This window comes from Macaca thibetana, chromosome 9 (assembly GCF_024542745.1).
Source record: "Macaca thibetana thibetana isolate TM-01 chromosome 9, ASM2454274v1, whole genome shotgun sequence".
NCBI classification, from domain to species: Eukaryota; Metazoa; Chordata; class Mammalia; order Primates; family Cercopithecidae; genus Macaca; species Macaca thibetana.
Window position 1 is genome coordinate 60,394,446 of NC_065586.1, and position 18,037 is coordinate 60,412,482.

Genomic DNA, 18,037 nt, shown 5'->3' on the forward strand with positions numbered 1-18,037 from the left:
TCCCAATATTCTAGTATCCAATATCAAGTCTTTATAATGGCGTGTTTTACTTTATTCTACCAGCGCTTTCGATAACACCCTCTTGTTTCTTATAGATGAGTGATGTGTCTGCAGGAGGAGCCACTGTTTTTCCTGAAGTTGGAGCTAGTGTTTGGCCCAAAAAAGTAAGCCTGTTTGGTTTGTTTTTGGTTTATTAATTTTTTCCCTAAGGAAGAGATGCACTAGTATTCATGGTCTAATTAATGAATTACATTTTTTTTTCTTTTTCTTTTCTTTTTTTGAGACATGTTCTCGCTCTGTTGCCCAGGCTGGAGTGCAGCAGCACAAATATGGCTCACCTGGGTTCAAGTCTCAGCCTCCCAAATAGCTGGGACTACAAGTGCATGTCACCATGCCCAGCTAATTTGTCTCCCTGTATTGCCCAGGCTGGTCTTGAACTCTTGGGCTCAAGTGATCCTGAACCCCTGCACCTGGCCAAATTACATTTTTAGAGGTATTTTTATGGTCTTTGCCACAAGTGTGTAGAGGTAATGAATGACCAGGAATTAGTATTTAATTTTTTCATTTCTAAAATGGGTTCTGTATTGTTTTCCCCTCCATCTTGCTATGTAAGATATGTTAGCTTTGTTTTGGCAAATACTTTTGTTGTCAAGCATTTTTATGGTATTTTTCATATGATCAAAAACAGTTTTTAAAGTGATATAACCATATTTTCAGAATTATATTAGAGGAAGATAAAATGCTGCTTTAGAGGAGTTCTTCCACAGGAACAAAGGAAAAATTAAGAAAGCGCCTGGGCATAGTGGCTCACGCCTGTAATCCCAACACTCTGGGAGGCCGAGATGGGCAGATCACCTGAGGTCCGGAGTTTGAGACCAGCCTGACCAACATGGTGAAAGCCTGTCTCTACTAAAAATACAAAATTAGTCAGGCCTGGTGGTGCACGCCTGTAATCCCAGCTACTTGGGAGGCTGAGGCAGGAGAATCACTTGAACCCAGGAGGCAGAGGTTGCACTCCAGCCTGGGTGATAGAGCAAGATTCCGTCTCAAAAAAAAAAAAAAAAAAAAGTAATCACTGCCGAAAGCGATTACCTGGCATTGTATACTTGGGGATAATTGTGAATTGTTCTCCATAGGGAACTGCTGTTTTCTGGTATAATCTGTTTGCCAGTGGAGAAGGAGATTATAGTACACGGCATGCAGCCTGTCCAGTGCTAGTTGGCAACAAATGGGGTAAATATTTCATATATTCTGTGAAGAGAATGTAATTTTTGTTTTCTATTTTGAAACTATTATCTGTGTCTTAAAAACAAAAGCCCCCACAATGTTTGCTTAATATGATTTTAACATTGTACAGGATTCAACCAAACAAGTGCCTAATCTTAACATAAATTTGTAATCAGAATTTTGATGACAGATTTTATTTTTAACTCTATTTTCACTTATCCTAAGAAACATTGTCTAACTCAAAATTGAATAAGACAATATCTTCCCCTCAAAGGGTTAATAATATGATTGAGACATACTAATGGATTATAATGTAGTACATATTATTACAAAAACGTAAACAGAAGATGGTGACTGCCTAAGTTTGGGGAGCCTTCTTCAAAGCTTATTCTTTAAATTTGGTCCAAAAGATAGAACAGCAGTTTTCCAAACATGTTAGACACCAGGTTCTAATATGAGGCTCGAGTAGCACCTAATGTGCAAAATTTAAAGACGCACTCACTTTCAGGGACATGCAAGTGCAGGAATGGTTACATTTAAAAAAAAAAAAAACAGGTGAAATTAGCTTTAATATCTATTAATTAGCCCCATGTAGCCATTTCAGTCTGTGTTACTAGCCACCTGTTTAGTGGTTACATAAAGACATAACAAAGTTAAGGAGTGAGGCCTGATCAGGATTTTAAAATCTCCCTTCATGATTATAGTGTTTAAGAACCACTGGACTAGAATGAGGAAAGGCTAGTTGGTGAGAGAGAGTTTAGAAAGTTGTTTTCTGTTGTCTAAGTGGGAGATGACAACAGCCTGGATTAAAGCATCTGTGAAAGGGTTGGAGAGCAAATAGATTCGAGAGAGACATAAGGAAAATTGTCAGGGTTTGATGAATAAAGAGTAGATACAAGGGTTGAAAAAGGAAAAAGGAGTTAAGAATTAAAGTTTCTGCTTCAGATATTTTGATTGGGTTCTATGGTACTGGAGACAAAAATAGAAAATTAACTCCTTTTGGGATACATTTTTACATGGTATACATTTTTTAAAGGTATTTTGGAAACTTAATGAGCATACAATAGCAATGGTTGATTAGAGGGTTGTTCCTTTAGAGTGGAAAGTTTGTGTTCATTATTAAAATGTCTTTGTATTTTGGAGGTTGTACTTTGAAAACAGTACATAAAGCGATATTCTACTCTATCTGTACCTGTATCTTAAGTCCATTTGTGTCTCATTTCAAGCCTCACATTGAACATTGGAAACTTTAGGAGATGCACATAGACTTGCAAATATAAACATGTGTATACATACATGTATGTACATAAACACAAGTGTGTACACATATGTATATAGGTATATAAAATCTGTGTTTTCAGCATTTAGCCAAGTTTTTTTTTTTTTTTTTTTTTTTTTTTTTTTTTTTTTTTTGAGACGGAGTCTCACGCTGTTGCCCAGGCTGGAGTGCAGTGGCGTGATCTCGGCTCACTGCAAGCTCCGCCTCCTGGGCTCACGCCATTCTCCTGCCTCAGCCTCCTGAGTAGCTAGGACTACAGGCGCCCGCCACCGCGCCCGGCTAATTTTTTTTTTTTGTATTTTTAGTAGAGACGGGGTTTCACTGTGGTCTCGATCTCCTGACCTTGTGATCCGCCCGCCTCGGCCTCCCAAAGTGCTGGGATTACAGGCTTGAGCCACCGCGCCCGGCCTAGCCAAGTTTTTAAGTAGCATCTGCCTTTATCCAGTTTTGGTGTTGAACTTTTATCCCATGTTGAAACTTTGTTATAGACCTAGCTTTTAGAAACCAAATAAATAGGCCGGGCGCGGTGGCTCAAGCCTGTAATCCCAGCACTTTGGGAGGCCGAGACGGATGGATCACGAGGTCAGGAGATCGAGACCATCCTGGCTAACACGGTGAAACCCCGTCTCTACTAAAAAATACAAAAAAACTAGCTGGGCGAGGTGGCGGGCGCCTGTAGTCCCAGCTACTCGGGAGGCTGAGGCAGGAGAATGGCGTAAACCTGGGAGGCGGAGCTTGCAGTGAGCTGAGATCCGGCCACTGCACTCCAGCCTGGGCGACAGAGCGAGACTCCGTCTCCAAAAAAAAAAAAAAAAAAAAAACACTAATTAAATACTGATTAGATTAAGGGGGGAAATTAATATATTACTTTTCTCTCACAGTATCCAATAAATGGCTCCATGAACGTGGACAAGAATTTCGAAGACCTTGCACCTTGTCAGAATTGGAATGACCAACAGGCTTCCCTTCCTCTCCTATTGTTGTACTCTTATGTGTCTGATATACACATTTCCTAGTCTTAACTTTCAGGAGTTTACAATTGACTAACACTCCATGATTGATTCAGTCATGAACCTCATCCCGTGTTTCATCTGTGGACAATCGCTTACTTTGTGGGTTCTTTTAAAAGTAACACTAAATCACCATATTGCATATGTACAACCTTAAAGTTCTGTTGGTATCACAGAAGACAAGAGAGTTTAAAGTGAGGAATTTTATATTTAAAGAACTTTTTGGTTAGATAAAAATATAATTTGAGCATCCAATTTTACTGTTTTACTACATCTCAGTCGGTGGGTGTTAAGCTAGAATGGGCCGTGTGATAGGAAACAAATGCCTTACAGATGTGTCTAGGTGTTCTGTTTACCTAGTGTCTTACTCTATTTTCTGGATCTGAAGACTAGTAATAAACTAGGACACTAACTGGGTTCCATGTGATGTTTCATATGATCTTCTAAGTTGATTTTTTTCCTCCCGAGTCCTTTTTAAAGAAAGTATACTGTATTTTACCAGCCCCCTCTCTTTTCTCATAGCTCTTCTGTGGTGAATTAAACCTACTTGAGTTAAAATATTTCGCTTTTTTTTTTTTTTTTTAAACAAAGTCCTGCATAACAACACTGGGCCTTTTTAACTAAAATACTCACCACTTAGTCTGTTTTTTAATCCCTTTTTTAAAATGACAGATGATTTTGTCCAGAAATTTTGCTGTTTTTCTTAGTGCTAATACCTTGCCTCTTATTCCTGCTACAGCAGGGTGGTAATATTGGCATTCTGATTAAATACTGTGCCTTAGGAGAATGGAAGTTTAAAAATGTACAAGTCCTTTCAGTGATGAGGGAATTGATTTTTTTTAAAAGTCTTTTTCTTAGGAAGCCAAAATGTTTGTTTTTTTAAGATTCTGAAATGTGTTGTGACAACAATGACCTATTTATGATCTTAAATCTTTTTTTAAAAAATGTTTGTTTTCTGTGTGGTGTTTTTTGTATTTAAATCCAAATGTATGATGTTGCAGTAACAGGTTAACTTATGTTATTTCTTTAGCACACATAGGGCTTAGGTTTATACTGTTGGTTTCCACTCACACTAATGTCACATGGTTAAGGAAGAAAAATTTGGGCTCTCTGAAGTTTCAGATATTTCATGAGTCCAAATGTGTTTCCTTCAAACAGAGCTCTAAAATACTTTACTGTGGTTATGAAATTATTACGGGCCAGGCACAGTGACTCATGCCTTCAATCCCAGCACTTTGGGAGGCTGACACAGGCAGATCACCCGAGGCCAGGAGTTCGAGACCAGCCTGGCCAACATTGTGAAATCCCATCTCTACTAAAAATACCAAAATTAGCTGGGTGTGGTGGTGCATACCTGTAGTCCCAGCTACTTGGGAGGCTGAGGCAGGGAAATAGCTTGAACCCAAGAGGCAGAGGTTGCAGTGAGCTGAGACTGCACCACTGCACTCCAGCTTAAGTGACAGAACGACTCAGTCTCAAAAAAGAAAAGTTATTACAATAATGGTACTTAAGACTTTCTCCAATTAAAAAATGTGTGGTGATACAAAGCTGTGAGCTTAATGAAGTATGTTAATTGATGCTTTAGACTATTTACATTACTTACTGTGAATCCTAGTTCACACAAGGTTCTTTATCCTTATCCTTTATGTAGTATTTAAATACTGAAGGAAGAATTTGGTTTGATTCTCTGGGAAAGTGGGTGTTTTTACCCATTTTAAAAGTGAACTCTGAAGTTCCTTTCTTCTGACTAGCCTTTGTTCCAACATAAGTATTTTAGAAATATGGAGAATTAAGTTCAGCACTTTCATCCACTCAGATTTTGTGACCATTGATGGTTTTTTAAAAACTTTTTTAGTAAAGTAAATGGAAGCAAAAAACTCAAAAATGTAGAATATAGGGGTTCAAAGGATGTAAAATACCGTTTATTGCCATGTGTGTTATAGAAAGTAGAATACAAGTATCTTTCAGAAGGAAATTACATATTCCATAATCTTACAAATTTCATTATATTCAACTTGGAACCCCACGTGGGAATTAGTAAATTCTTTCAGAATTAGATCATACAGTACCCTTTAAAGTTTTATAATTACCAATTATTCTTCTTTCCAAATGAAAAGAGAGGGAAAAATCCAGTATGAAGCTTTTAGTTCCATTACTACAATTCTGTATTTCTTTTAATGCTGAACTTTCACACAAAGGAGGGCTGGAACTACCTTGGATAATGTGGAAAATGTGGAAACTGGTTTCCTCACCAACCCTAAGCCTTTTCTTCCATATTGGAAGTTTCATCATTCATTAATTTTATTCTCATTAACTTTAGGGAGTTATCACAAATATGGAGTTAACTGAAGTATCCACCAGAACATCTTAACAGTGGGGTAAGCAAATGTGGTAACTAGGTGGTAATAACCTAGTAAGATTATAAAAAGAACAATGAACTGACTTTAGGATTCTTTGGAAAGCTGAATGGTAAATGCAATAAATGAAAGAAGTGATCAATCATCTACTTCAGTGAAATTATAATAAAATGGTTATTGGCCGGGCATGGTGGCTCATGCCTGTAATCCCAGCACTTTGGGAGGCCGAGGCAGGTGGATCACCTGAGGTCAGGAGTTTGAGACCAGCCTGGCCAACATGTTGAAACCCCATCTTTACTGAAAATACAAAAAATTAGCCGGGCATGGTGGCAGGCGCCCATAATCCCAGCTACTCGAGAAGCTGAGGTGGGAGAATCGCTTGAATGTGGGAGGCAGAGGTTGCCGTGAGCAGAGATCACGCCACTGCACTCCAGCCTGGGTAACAGAGCGAGACTCCATCTGAAAAAATAAAAATAAAATGGTTATTACGGTGTGAGAGTGTAGAGAAGTTACAAATAGTAAACCAACACACACATATATATGTATATAATTTATAAACTAATATGTGTGTGTATAAAAAATCTTGCTGCTTAAAAGAATCTAAATATCTTTACATAGCCATGTGTTGACTGCTATATGTAACTTCCATACCACTTAAGTCCATATAGCTGAAAAACGAACAGGTTGTATGCAGAGCCCAATGGACTAAACTATTGAATGACTGGATTGCTGTTAAATATATAGGCTGGGCACAGTGGTGCATGCCTACAATGGGAGGCCAAGGTGGGAGGATCTCTTGAACCCAGGAATTTGAGACCTGCCTGTGCAACATAGTAAGACCCTGTCTCTTACTAACAATCAAGTTACCCAGCTGTGGTGGCATATGCCTGTGGTCCCAAGCTACTGCGCAGGCTGAGGTGGCAGGATCCCTTGAGCCTGGGAGGTCAAGGCTGCAGTGAGCTATGCTTGTGCCACTGTACTCAAGCCTGGGCAACAGAGCAAGACCCTGAAAAAACAGTGTGATACTAAAACACATACACACACCAAATCATGATTAAGTAATTATAAATCACTTGAACAGACAGAATTATGAAATAAAGATTGCTAGGAGAAAGCAGAATGGAAAAAATGACATCTTAATCCAGATAGCCAGCAACACAAGGACCAATCTCTTCTCTTGGCAGTGCTTATTTTTACTATAGTAAAAGTTAGTGTTTTAGAGGGAACAATATTGGGTAACTTAGACAAAAAGGAATGAGTTAATAGAGAACCATAAGTTACCAGATTTATCAGAATAAAATTTCATAATCCTGTGTTCCTAATGTCCTTGGATATTATTCAATCACTTTAATGATGTTTTGCAAAATTAACTGTAGTAGACCAGTAAAGTTCTTTTGGTTGCCTACTTTCTTAAATTTGAGGACTTCAAAGTTTACTTTCTGTGTAAATGTAGCCTTAAGTTAAATACAAATTTCGACTCAGGAAAACTGGTAAGAATGCCTTACTCTAACTTATATACAAGCAGATGTTAAGTAAAAGGAGCAACCAAAAGGAGTGGAAGTCCTCCATCATCTGCTTTTGAGGTCTTGTTGAACTTTCATTGTAGCACTATTCTGTTGAAATTAGTTATATGTTGCTTAAAGAGAGGAAAATGCCTCATCATTAGAAGATTGTTGTTGTGGGAACATCATAGAGTGTACTTACACAAACTTAGATGGTATAGTCTGCTACATACCTAGGCTATGTGATAACAGCGTATTGCTCCTAGGCTGCAAACCTATACAGCATGTTACTGCACTGAATACTGTAACCAATTATAACAGAGCTAACAATGTATGTATCTAAAAGTAGAAAAAGATACAGTATAGAGTATTTTAATCTTACAGGACCACCACCAGATAAGCAGTCTGTCACTGACTGAAAGGTTAGGTGGCACCTGACTGTAGTGTTATACAGAGCAAGATAATCACATATGAAATAAGCTCTAAAATCTGAAAAAGGAAAATATCTCCAATTTTGTCAGTTGGTCTTTTCAATTCATAATAGGCTTATTTCTAAAAGAAACCTGTTTTAGGCTAAGCACTTCAAATTCAGAATAGAACATTTTAAATATAGATTGATGTACACTTTTACATTTCAGTGCTTTTTAGGGAGAAGGATTGTGTTTCAAGTTAGAAAAGGCATTCACATAAGTCCAAAAAAGAGTCAGAATTATTGTAATACCTACTTTAAAGTAATAAGTATAGTTGAACTCCATTCCAATGTAGGTTTTACACAGGTTTCGATATATCATGAGTCATATATATAATAATTACATAATGGTTAACTTATAAGAAATATTAATGTCATCTTTTGATACATGCATGATTAAATCATTAAGTCTGAGAAAACGAAATAACTTACATAACAGTTGAATTTAGTTCTATTTTTACTTTGCTTTTAAAAGGCAAAAAAGTGAGGTTCTGTTACGTGAAACACCTTTTGACTTGTAAGAGAAAAAAAGTAGTCCATACTAAAAATAATCAGTGCTATCTTTCCCACATTCTTTTCTTATTTCTGCAACTATGGGGAAAATAGTCCATGAAAAGTTCAAGTAAGGGAATATTGAAAGTGCTCTGAAACAGTGCTAGTCAGTGTGGCTTCTAGATGAGCTGCCATGGGGTTTCTTCTCCACAAAGGCGTTTACATCAAAATAAACTACATCAGTAAGTACCTCCTTCATTTAATTCAGTTGACTTTGTAGCAAGTCTTTCTAGATAAAGAAAGCAGTGTTATTTACATTATAGTATAAACTTCTAATCTCAGTGAAAACCAGAACTTTTCAGTAGTGTTGCTCTGTTCCCTCCCTTGAACTGGAGGGAATGGAGCAGAACTTATTTCCAGCATTCTAACTCATCTGGGGGCTTCTGAAGGAGTGTCTGTTTCACTTAACAGAGCGCTCACATGGGGAAAGGCAACATGTCTGGGAAAAGCTGCAGGACTTGAAGCTGTCACCCCAGGCTGCTCCCAAGGCTCAGAACATGCCTGCTAATTAGTGAAGGAGGGTTGTCCTCATCATGGAACCAGTCTGCAAAAACTGGGAGAGATGATTTTTTTTTTTGTAATTCCCATTTTTCTGGCAGAAAACCACAAGGCAAAAACAGGAAAACGTGGCCCATTCAAAGGGAGAAAAGGTGACAGAAACTGTCTCTGAAGAAACACAGATATTAGACAAATACTTAAAACACCTGTCTTAAATAAGCTCAACAAGCTAAAGGAAAAGCATGGACAGAGAGCCAGAAGAAGTTAGGGAAATGATATGTAGAATATCAACAAAGAGACAGAAAAGGAACAAAACGAATTCTGGAGCTGAAATATACAGTACCTGAATTGAAAAATTCACTTCAACATCAGGCTAGAATTCAAATTAGATTGTTACGACATTAAGATGTAATCCTCATAACTGCAAAGAAAATATGTATTGAATATAGACAAAAGGGTATCAAAAATGTGTTTACTACAAAAAAGGGTGGGGGAAGCCAGTAATAGAGGCCAAAAAAAAAAAAAAAACTGCCAGGGGCAGTGGCTTACACCTGATATCAACACTTTGGGCTGAGGCAGGAAGATTGCTTGAGACCAGGAGTTCAAGACTAGCCTGGGCAACATAGACGCCATCTTTTCAAAAAATTAGCCAGGTTTGGTGGTACATGCCTATAGTCACAGCTACTCTGGAGGCTGGTGTGGGAGAATTGCTTGAACCTGGGAGGTCAAGGCTGCAGTGAGCTGTGCTTGTGCCACTGCACACCAGCCTGGGCAACAGCAAGATCCTGTCTGAAAAAAAAATCTTAAGACATGAAAACAAAATGGCAGAGAAGTTCTTCCCCATCAGTGACTAAATGGATTAAACCCTCTGATCAAAAGATATAGATTGGCATAATGGATCGAGAAAAAAAAAAAAAAAAAAACCCAGGAGCTAACTACCTGCTGTCTGTAAGACTCACTTTAGATCTAGAGACACAGGTACAATGTAAGGGGATGGAAAAACATTCCCTGTGGAAACCCCAATGAGGGTGCTATGGTTTGCATGTGGTTTGTCCCCACCAAAACTCATGTTTACATTTAATTGCCAGTGTAATCGTTTTGGGAGCCTGGGTCTTAAGAGATAATTAAGATGGATTAACATCTTTACCATGAGAAGACGGTTAGTCGAGACTCTTGCAAGAGCATATTGTCATAAAGTGGTTCATCTTCCTGTGTCCTGTCTCTTTTATATACACTTCTTTCCCCTTCCACTTTTCCACCCTGTTATGAAGCACCATGAGGCCCTCACCAGATGCCACCACCATGCCCTCCCAGCTTCCAGAATTGTAAGCCCAGTAAATTTCCTTATAAATTACCAAGTGGTAGGTATTCTGTTACAGCTACAGAAAAGACTAAGAAGATTTTTGCAGAAATAGGAAAATCCATCCTAAAATAAGGAATCTCAAGGCATTCTGAACAGCCAACAATCTTGGTAAAGAATAATATTGGAAGTCTCACAAATCCTGATTTCAAAACTTACTACAAAGCTACAGTAATCAAAACTGGTACTGGCATAAAGACACATATAGACAGCCCAGAAATCCTTGTAATTCAATAGGAAAACAACTCAAAAATGGGCAAAGGACTTGAATGGACATTTCCCCAAAGAAAATATACAAACATCCAATAAACACATGAAAAGATGCTCAGTATCACTAGACATTAGGGAAATGCAAATCAAAACTATAATACCACGTTCGGATTATTACTATTAAAAAATAGATAATAACAGGTGTTGGCTAGAATGTGGAAAAATTGGAACCTTTGCATTACTAGGCGGAATGTAAAATGGTGCAGGCACTGTGGAAAGTGGCCTGACAGCTTCTCAAAAAATTATACAGTTAACATATCCAGCAGTTCCACCTCCGGAATCGTATACCCCAAAGAAATGAAAACAGGGACTCAAAGAAGTACTTGTACATCATGTTCATAGTAGCATTATTCACAATAACTGTAAGTGGATGCAATTAAGTTGTACATAGACAGGTGAATGGATAAATGTGATATATACACATACATAATACAATGTTATTCAGCTAAAAGAGGAAGGAAATTCTAAAGTTTCTTTAACATGCATGAACCTTAAAGACATAGTAAGTGAAATAAGCCAAACACAAAAGGACAAATACTGTATGATTCCACTTATATGATGTACCTAAAGTAATTGAATTCATAGAAACAGAAGAATGATGTTTACCTTGGGGGAGGGGAATTGTGAGTATTTAATGGGTACAGAGTTTCGGTTGGGGAAAATGAAAAAGTTCTGAAGATGGATGGTGGTGATGGTTGCATAACAATGTAAATGTACTAAAAGCCACAAAATGGTACACTTTAAAATGGTTAAATTGATAAGTTTTACATTATACATATTTTATTGTGATTATGTATGTATAACATGTACATACATAAATTCGGATTTTTTTATGGTGATTATGTATAATTTTATTGTGATTATGTATGGATACATATAATCCCAATAAAATAAGTATCCAAACATAATCACAATAAAAATACATAATCACAATAAAAAATTAATCAGAATTACAATGTGGTCCTGCAATTCTGCTTTTTGATTTATACCCTACATAACTGAAAGCAGGAACTTGAAAATATATTTGTACATCCATGTTTGTAGCAGCATTATTCACAGTAGCCAAAAAGTGGAAGTCACCCAAGTGTCCATCTACAGATGAAGAGATTAGCAAAAATCTTAAAGGTGAAAAACAGGATAATTAAGAGAAAAAATAGAAGTAAAAGACCTCAAAGAGACAGACATTGAAAATAAGCAAAGGCAGGCTGGGCAACATGGTGAAACCCCATCTCTACAAAAAACTAGCTGGGTGTGGGTGGCACATGCCTGTAGTCCCAGCTACTTGGAAGGCTGAGGTGGGGGAATCACCTGAGCTGAGGAGATTGAGGCTGCAGTGAGCCATGATCACACCACTGCACTCCAGCCCCAGGCTGGTTGAAGGAGTGAGAGCCTCCAATGGGTCTCAAAAAAGATTTAACATATAGATAATAGGAAGTCCAAAACAAAACCAAGGAAAAGAACAAAGCTTAAAAATTGTATTTTAAGAAAACTTTCATAAACAACAGTATTTAAAAACCACATATTGAAGAGCATATTATATATGTAAGAATATTGAGTCAGAATGACCAACACGAATTGATTCTTACAAAATTACCAGATTTTAAAGAGGAGGAAAATCCTGTGGGGATTTAGGCAGTAAAAGCATGTGACTGGGCCAGGCACAGTGGCTCGCACCTGTAATCCCAGCACTTTGGGAGGCCGAGGTGGGTGGATCACTTGAGGTCAGGAGTTCAAGACCAGCCTGGCCAACATGGTGAAACCCTGTCTCTACTGAAAATACAAAAAATTAGTCAAGCATGGTGGCAGACACCTGTAATCCTAGCTACTCAGGAGGCTGAGGCAGGAGAATGTGTTGAACCCAGGAGACAGAGGTTGCAGTGAGCTGAGATCACACCACTGCACTCCAGCCTGGACAGAGTGAGACTCTGTCTTAAAAAAAAAAAAAAAGCACATTACTTACAAGGAAGAGAAAATTAGATTATCAGATATTGACAGCAACACTTTATTCCAGAAGAAAAACAGGTATGTTTAAGATAGTCAAGGAAAGAAAATGTGAACAAAGAATTTTATATCCAGCATAACTAACCTTTAAGTATAAAGCATACAGACAAATCTATTAACATGCAGGAATTCAGAAAATATTCTTTCTATAATCCCTTGAAAAGGAATCTACTAAAGAATGAGCTTCAGGCACTCAAATGGAAATTATGAAATAGATGTGAAAGACAATGAGAGCATTCACTAGTTATCAAATCTTAATGTTTTTGGTATTATACCATAAACACTACTTAACATAAACTTAATGTTTATGGCATAGTAAAAAAAAAAAAGATTTAAAATTTGTGTATTCTAATAGAAAAACCCAAAGTAGGTTGAAAATAAGTAGTGCTTTGCTGAAAGTTTACAATACTAAATATCCATGTTAGAAGAAACATTCAAAATTATTTAAGTTTCCACCTTATGAAGCTAGAAAAACCATATAATGGAATGTTGTTTGACTAATAAAAAGAAGTGAAGAAATAAGGTAGTCATCATGGACCATGCAGTGAATGATTCCTTATATGTGAGATGTCTAGAAAAGGCAAATCTATAGAAACAGAAAGTAGTTAATGGTAGCCTTGGAATGGAGGAGAGAAATTGGGAGATAATAGCTAAGGGGTATAAGGTTTCTTTTTAGGGTAATGAAGATGTTTTAAAATTATGATGGTAGATGCACAGTTCTGTGAATATACTAAAAGCCATTGAATTGTATACATTAAGTTGGTAAGTTGTATGGTATGTGAATTATATCTAAATAAAGCTATTTTTTAAAAGCTAGAAAAAGATCAAATTAAACTCAAAGTAAGCAGAAGCATGGTGACAAAGAACAGAAATGAAAGAAATTGAAAATGGACAAACCATAGAGAAATGAAACCAAAAGTTGATTTATTTTTTTTTCAAGACAGGGTCTTGCTATGTTGCCCAGTCTAGCCTCGAACTTTCTGGGCTCAAGTGGTCCCCATGTCTCAGCCTCCTGAGTAGCTAGGACTACAATAAAAGTTGATTTCATAAATAGATTAATATAATAGACAAACTTCTAAACTGGTAAGGAACAGAGAGAAGAAACAAATTGCCAGTATCTGGCATGGGAAAAGAGACATTACTACAGAGTCTACAGACATTAAAAGGATGATAATGGAATTTTTAAAAAATAAGAGCACTTCTTTATTTTATTTTTTTGTAGAGATGGAGTTTTGCTGTGTTGCCTAGGCTCGTCTCAAATTCCTGGGCTTAAAGAGATCTGCCCACCTCCACCTCCCAAAGTGCTGGGATTACAGGTGTGAGCCACTGTACCTGGGCAATAATGGAATATTATTACCATATTTATGCCAATAAATTTGACAATGTATTTAAATGTACAGTTACTGAAAGAAACTAATTACAAAGTCCATATACATATTTACTCACAAAGAAACAAAGTCTGAATAAGCCTCGCATCAAGTAAAGAAATTGAATTAATAATTTAAAATATTACCACAGAGCAAAGCGGAGGTCCAGATAACTTTACTGGTGAATTCTATCAAACATGTTGAATACCCATTCTATAGAAACTGCTTCAGAAAATAGAGAATGGAAAGCTTCCCACTCGTTTTAAGAGATGAGCATTACACCAATACCAAAACCAAAGACATTCAAAAGAAAAAAAAAACTACCCATCAATATTTCTCATGATCACAGACGCAAAATACCTTAAAAAAATATTAGCAGCAGGGCATGGTGGCTCATGCTTGTAATCCCAGCACTTTGGGAGGCTGAGGCGGGCAGATCACCTGAGGTTAGGAGTTTGAGACCAACCTGGCCAACAAGGTGAAACCCCATCTCTACTAAAACAATACAAAAATTAGCCAGGCGTGATGGTTGGTGCCTGTAATCCCAACTACTCGGGAGGCTGAGGCAGGAGAACTGCTTGAACCCAAGAGGTGGAGTTTGCGGTGAGCCGAGATTGCACCACTGCACTCCAGCCTGGGCGACAGGAAGAGACCCTATCTCAACAACAATAAGTAAATAAATAAATAATAAAATAAAATAAAATATTAGCAAGTCTAGCCCAACAATAAACAAATGACTAAGTTGTATTTATCTCAGGCATACAAAATTGGTTTAACATTCAAAATTAAATCTATGTAATTTACCATAGTACCAGAAAAAAAGAGGAAAAAAAAACCACATGATTACTTCAATAGAGGCAGATAAAGTATTTGACAAAATTCAATATTGTTTTTTTTTTTTTTAATTATACTTTAAGTTCTAGGGTACATGTACACAATGTGCAGGTTTGATACATAGGCAAGCAGGTGCCCTGTTGGTTTGCTGCACCCATCAACTCATCATTTACATTAGGTATTTCTCCTAATGCTATCCCTGATAGGCCCCGGTGTGTGATGTTCCCAGCCCTGTGTCCAAGTGATCTCATTGTTCAATTCCCACCTGAGTGAGAACACGCGGTGTTTGGTTTTCTGTCCTTGTGATAGTTTGCTGAGAATAATGGTTTCCAGCTTCATCCATGTCCCTACAAAGGACAGGAAGTCATCCATTTTTATGGCTGGATAGTATTCCATGGTGTATATGTGCTACATTTTCTTAATCCAGTCTATCATTGATGGACATTTGGGTTGGTTCCAAGTCTTTGCTGTTGTGAATGGTGCTGCAATAAACATACGTGTGCATGTGTCTTTATAGTAGCATGATTTATAATCTTTTGGGTATATACCCCGTAATGGGATTGCTGGGTCAAATGGTAATTCTAGTTTTAGATCCTTGAGGAATCACCACACTGTCTTCCACAATGGTTGAACTAATTTACACTCCCACCAACATTGTAAAAGCATTCCTATTTCTCCACATCCTTTCCAGCATCTGTTTCCTCACTTTTTAATGATTGCTATTCTAACTGGCATGAGATGGTATCTCATTGTGGTTTTGATTTGCATTTCTCTGATGACCAGTGATGATGAGCATTTTTTCACGTGTCTGTTGGCTGCATAAATGTCTTCTTTTGAGAAGTGTCTGTTCATATCCTTTGCCCACTTTTTGATGGGGTTGTTTTTTTCTTGTAAATTTGTTTAAGTTCTTTGTAGATTCTGGATATTAGCCGTTTGTCAGATGGGTAGACTGCAAAAATTTTCTCCCATTCTGTAGGTTGCCTGTTCACTCTGCTGGTAGTTTCTTTTGCTGTGCAGAAGCTCTTTAGTTTAATTAGATTCCATTTGTGTATTTTGACTTTCATTGCCATTGCTTTTGGTGTTTTAGTCATGAAGTCCTTGCCCATGCCTATGTCCTGAATGGTATTGCCTAGGTATTCTAGGGTTTTTATGGTTTTAGGTCTAACATTTAAGTCTTTAATCCATCTTGAATTAATTTTTGTATAAGGTGTAAGGAAGAGATCCAGTTTCAGCTTTCTACCTATGGCTAGCCAGTTTTCCCAGCACCATTTATTAAATAGGGAATCCTTTCCCCATTTCTTGTTTTTGTCAGGTTTGTCAGAGATTAGATGGTTGTAGATGTGTGGTGGTATTTTTGAGGGCTCTGTTCTGTTCCATTGGTCTATATATCTGTCTTGGTACCAGTACCACGCTATTTTGGTTACTGTAGCCTTGTAGTATAATTTGAAGGCAGGTAGCGTGATGCCTCTAGCTTTGTTCTTTTTGCTTAGGATTGTCTTGGCTATGTGGGCTCTTTTTTGGTTCCATATGAGCTTTAAAGTAGTTTTTTCCAATTATGTGAAGAAAGTCATTGGTAGATTGTTGGGGATGGCATTGAATCTATAAATTACTTTGGGCAGTATGGCATTTTCAAGATATTGATTCTTCCTATCCATGAGCATGGAATGTTCTTCCATTTGTTTGTGTCCTCCTTTATTTCATTGAGCAGTGGTTTGTAGTTCTCCTTGAAGAGGTCCTTCACATCCCTTGTAAGTTGGATTCCTAGGTATTTTATTTTCTTTGAAGCAGTTGTGAATGGGAGTTCACTCACGATTTGGCTCTCTTTTTGTCTGTTAATGGTGTATAGGAATGCTTGTGATTTTTGCACATCGATTTTGTATCCTGAAACTGCTGAAGTTGCTTATCAGCTTAAGGAGGTTTGGGCTGAGACAATGGGGTTTTCTAAATATACAATCATGTCATCTGCAAACAGGGACAATTTGACTTCATTTCCTAATTGAATACCCTTTATTTCTTTCTCTTGCCTGATTGCCCTGGCCAGAACTTCTAACACTATGTTGAATAGGAGTGGTGAGGGAGGGCATCCTTGTCTTGTGCCAGTTTTGAAAGGGAATGCTTCCAGTTTTTGCCCATTCAGTATGATATTGGCTGTGGGTCTGTCATAAATAGCTCTTATTATTTTGAGATATGTTCCATCAATACCTAGTTTGTTTAGTTTTTAGCATGAAGGGCTGTTGAATTTTGTTAAGGGCTTTTCTGCATCTATTGAGATAATCACGTGGTTATCATGTGTCCCACTTAAGATTTCAATTGAAGAGCGGCTCTGCTGCTTCTGGAATAGAGAGTATGTGGGGCTGTGAATTGGGATAGCTGAGTTTTAGTCCCAGCCAGGGTCAGCTTCATGGGTGCCATCCCCCCCAGAAAAGCCCCGTGGTTGGTTTAGTGTTCTGCTGTTACTGTCTTGAAGTTCTTAAAATTTTTATCTTTGAACTCGTGTTCTGTACATGAAATGTAATGGGAGAATAGAGCATGTAGGTGAGCAGTGGAGACACAATCGGACCTGTGGGCACAGGAGGAAGCTCAGGTCCCCCTGGTATGTCTACTCTACATGCCTCAGGGCTGTTCGGGTCTCTGCAGGAACTTGAGGCAGCTGGGATAAGCCTCAATAAGATCGTCTTGCCAATTTCTCAGCAGAAATCTTAGAGGCCAGAAGCAGTGGGATGATTGATTGACTGATTTTTATTTATTTACTTATTTGAGACAAAGTGTTGCTCTGTTCCTCAGGCCTGGAGTGCAGCAGTGCAATCTCGGCTCACTGCAACCTCTGCCTCCCAGGTTCAGGCGATTCTCCTGCCTTAGCCTCCTTGGTAGCCAGGATTACAGGTGAATGCCACCATGCCTGGCCAATTTTTAAATTTTTAGTAGAGACAGGGTTTCACCATGTTGGCCAGGTTGTTCTCAAACTCCTGACCTCAAGTGATCCGCCTGCCTCGGCCTCCCAAAGTGTTAGGATTATAGGTGTAAGCCACCACACCCAGCCTAGGATGATACATTTAAAGTGCTGAAAGAAAGAGGAAAAAAAAAAAATCAACTGATGGCATCTTTGATTTTCTTGTTAAAAAAAAAAAAAGATATATATATATATATATATATATATAAATTTTAAAATTTATAAATTTAAAAACATCAACTGAGAATTATCCAGCAAAGCTGTTCTTCAAAATTGAGAGATTAAGACATTCCCAGATCAATAAAAATGGAGGGAGTACATTGCCACTACACCTGCCCTACAAGAAATGCTAAAGGGAATT

The 18,037-nt window shown here is 37.7% G+C and overlaps 1 protein-coding gene across 2 annotated transcripts in view; it reads left to right on the plus strand.

Moving 5' to 3' along the window:
* Positions 1 to 4,454, plus strand: part of P4HA1 (prolyl 4-hydroxylase subunit alpha 1) — an 88,796-nt gene extending 84,342 nt beyond the window's left edge. For both annotated transcript variants that reach the window (XM_050803625.1, XM_050803623.1), the window contains exons 13-15: positions 96 to 164; positions 1,137 to 1,233; positions 3,388 to 4,454. In XM_050803625.1, coding sequence (XP_050659582.1) covers positions 96 to 164; positions 1,137 to 1,233; positions 3,388 to 3,458 — 237 coding nt within the window. In that variant the 3' untranslated portion in view covers positions 3,459 to 4,454. The remainder of the gene's footprint in view (positions 1 to 95; positions 165 to 1,136; positions 1,234 to 3,387) is intronic.
* The last annotated feature ends 13,583 nt before the right edge of the window (positions 4,455 to 18,037 follow it).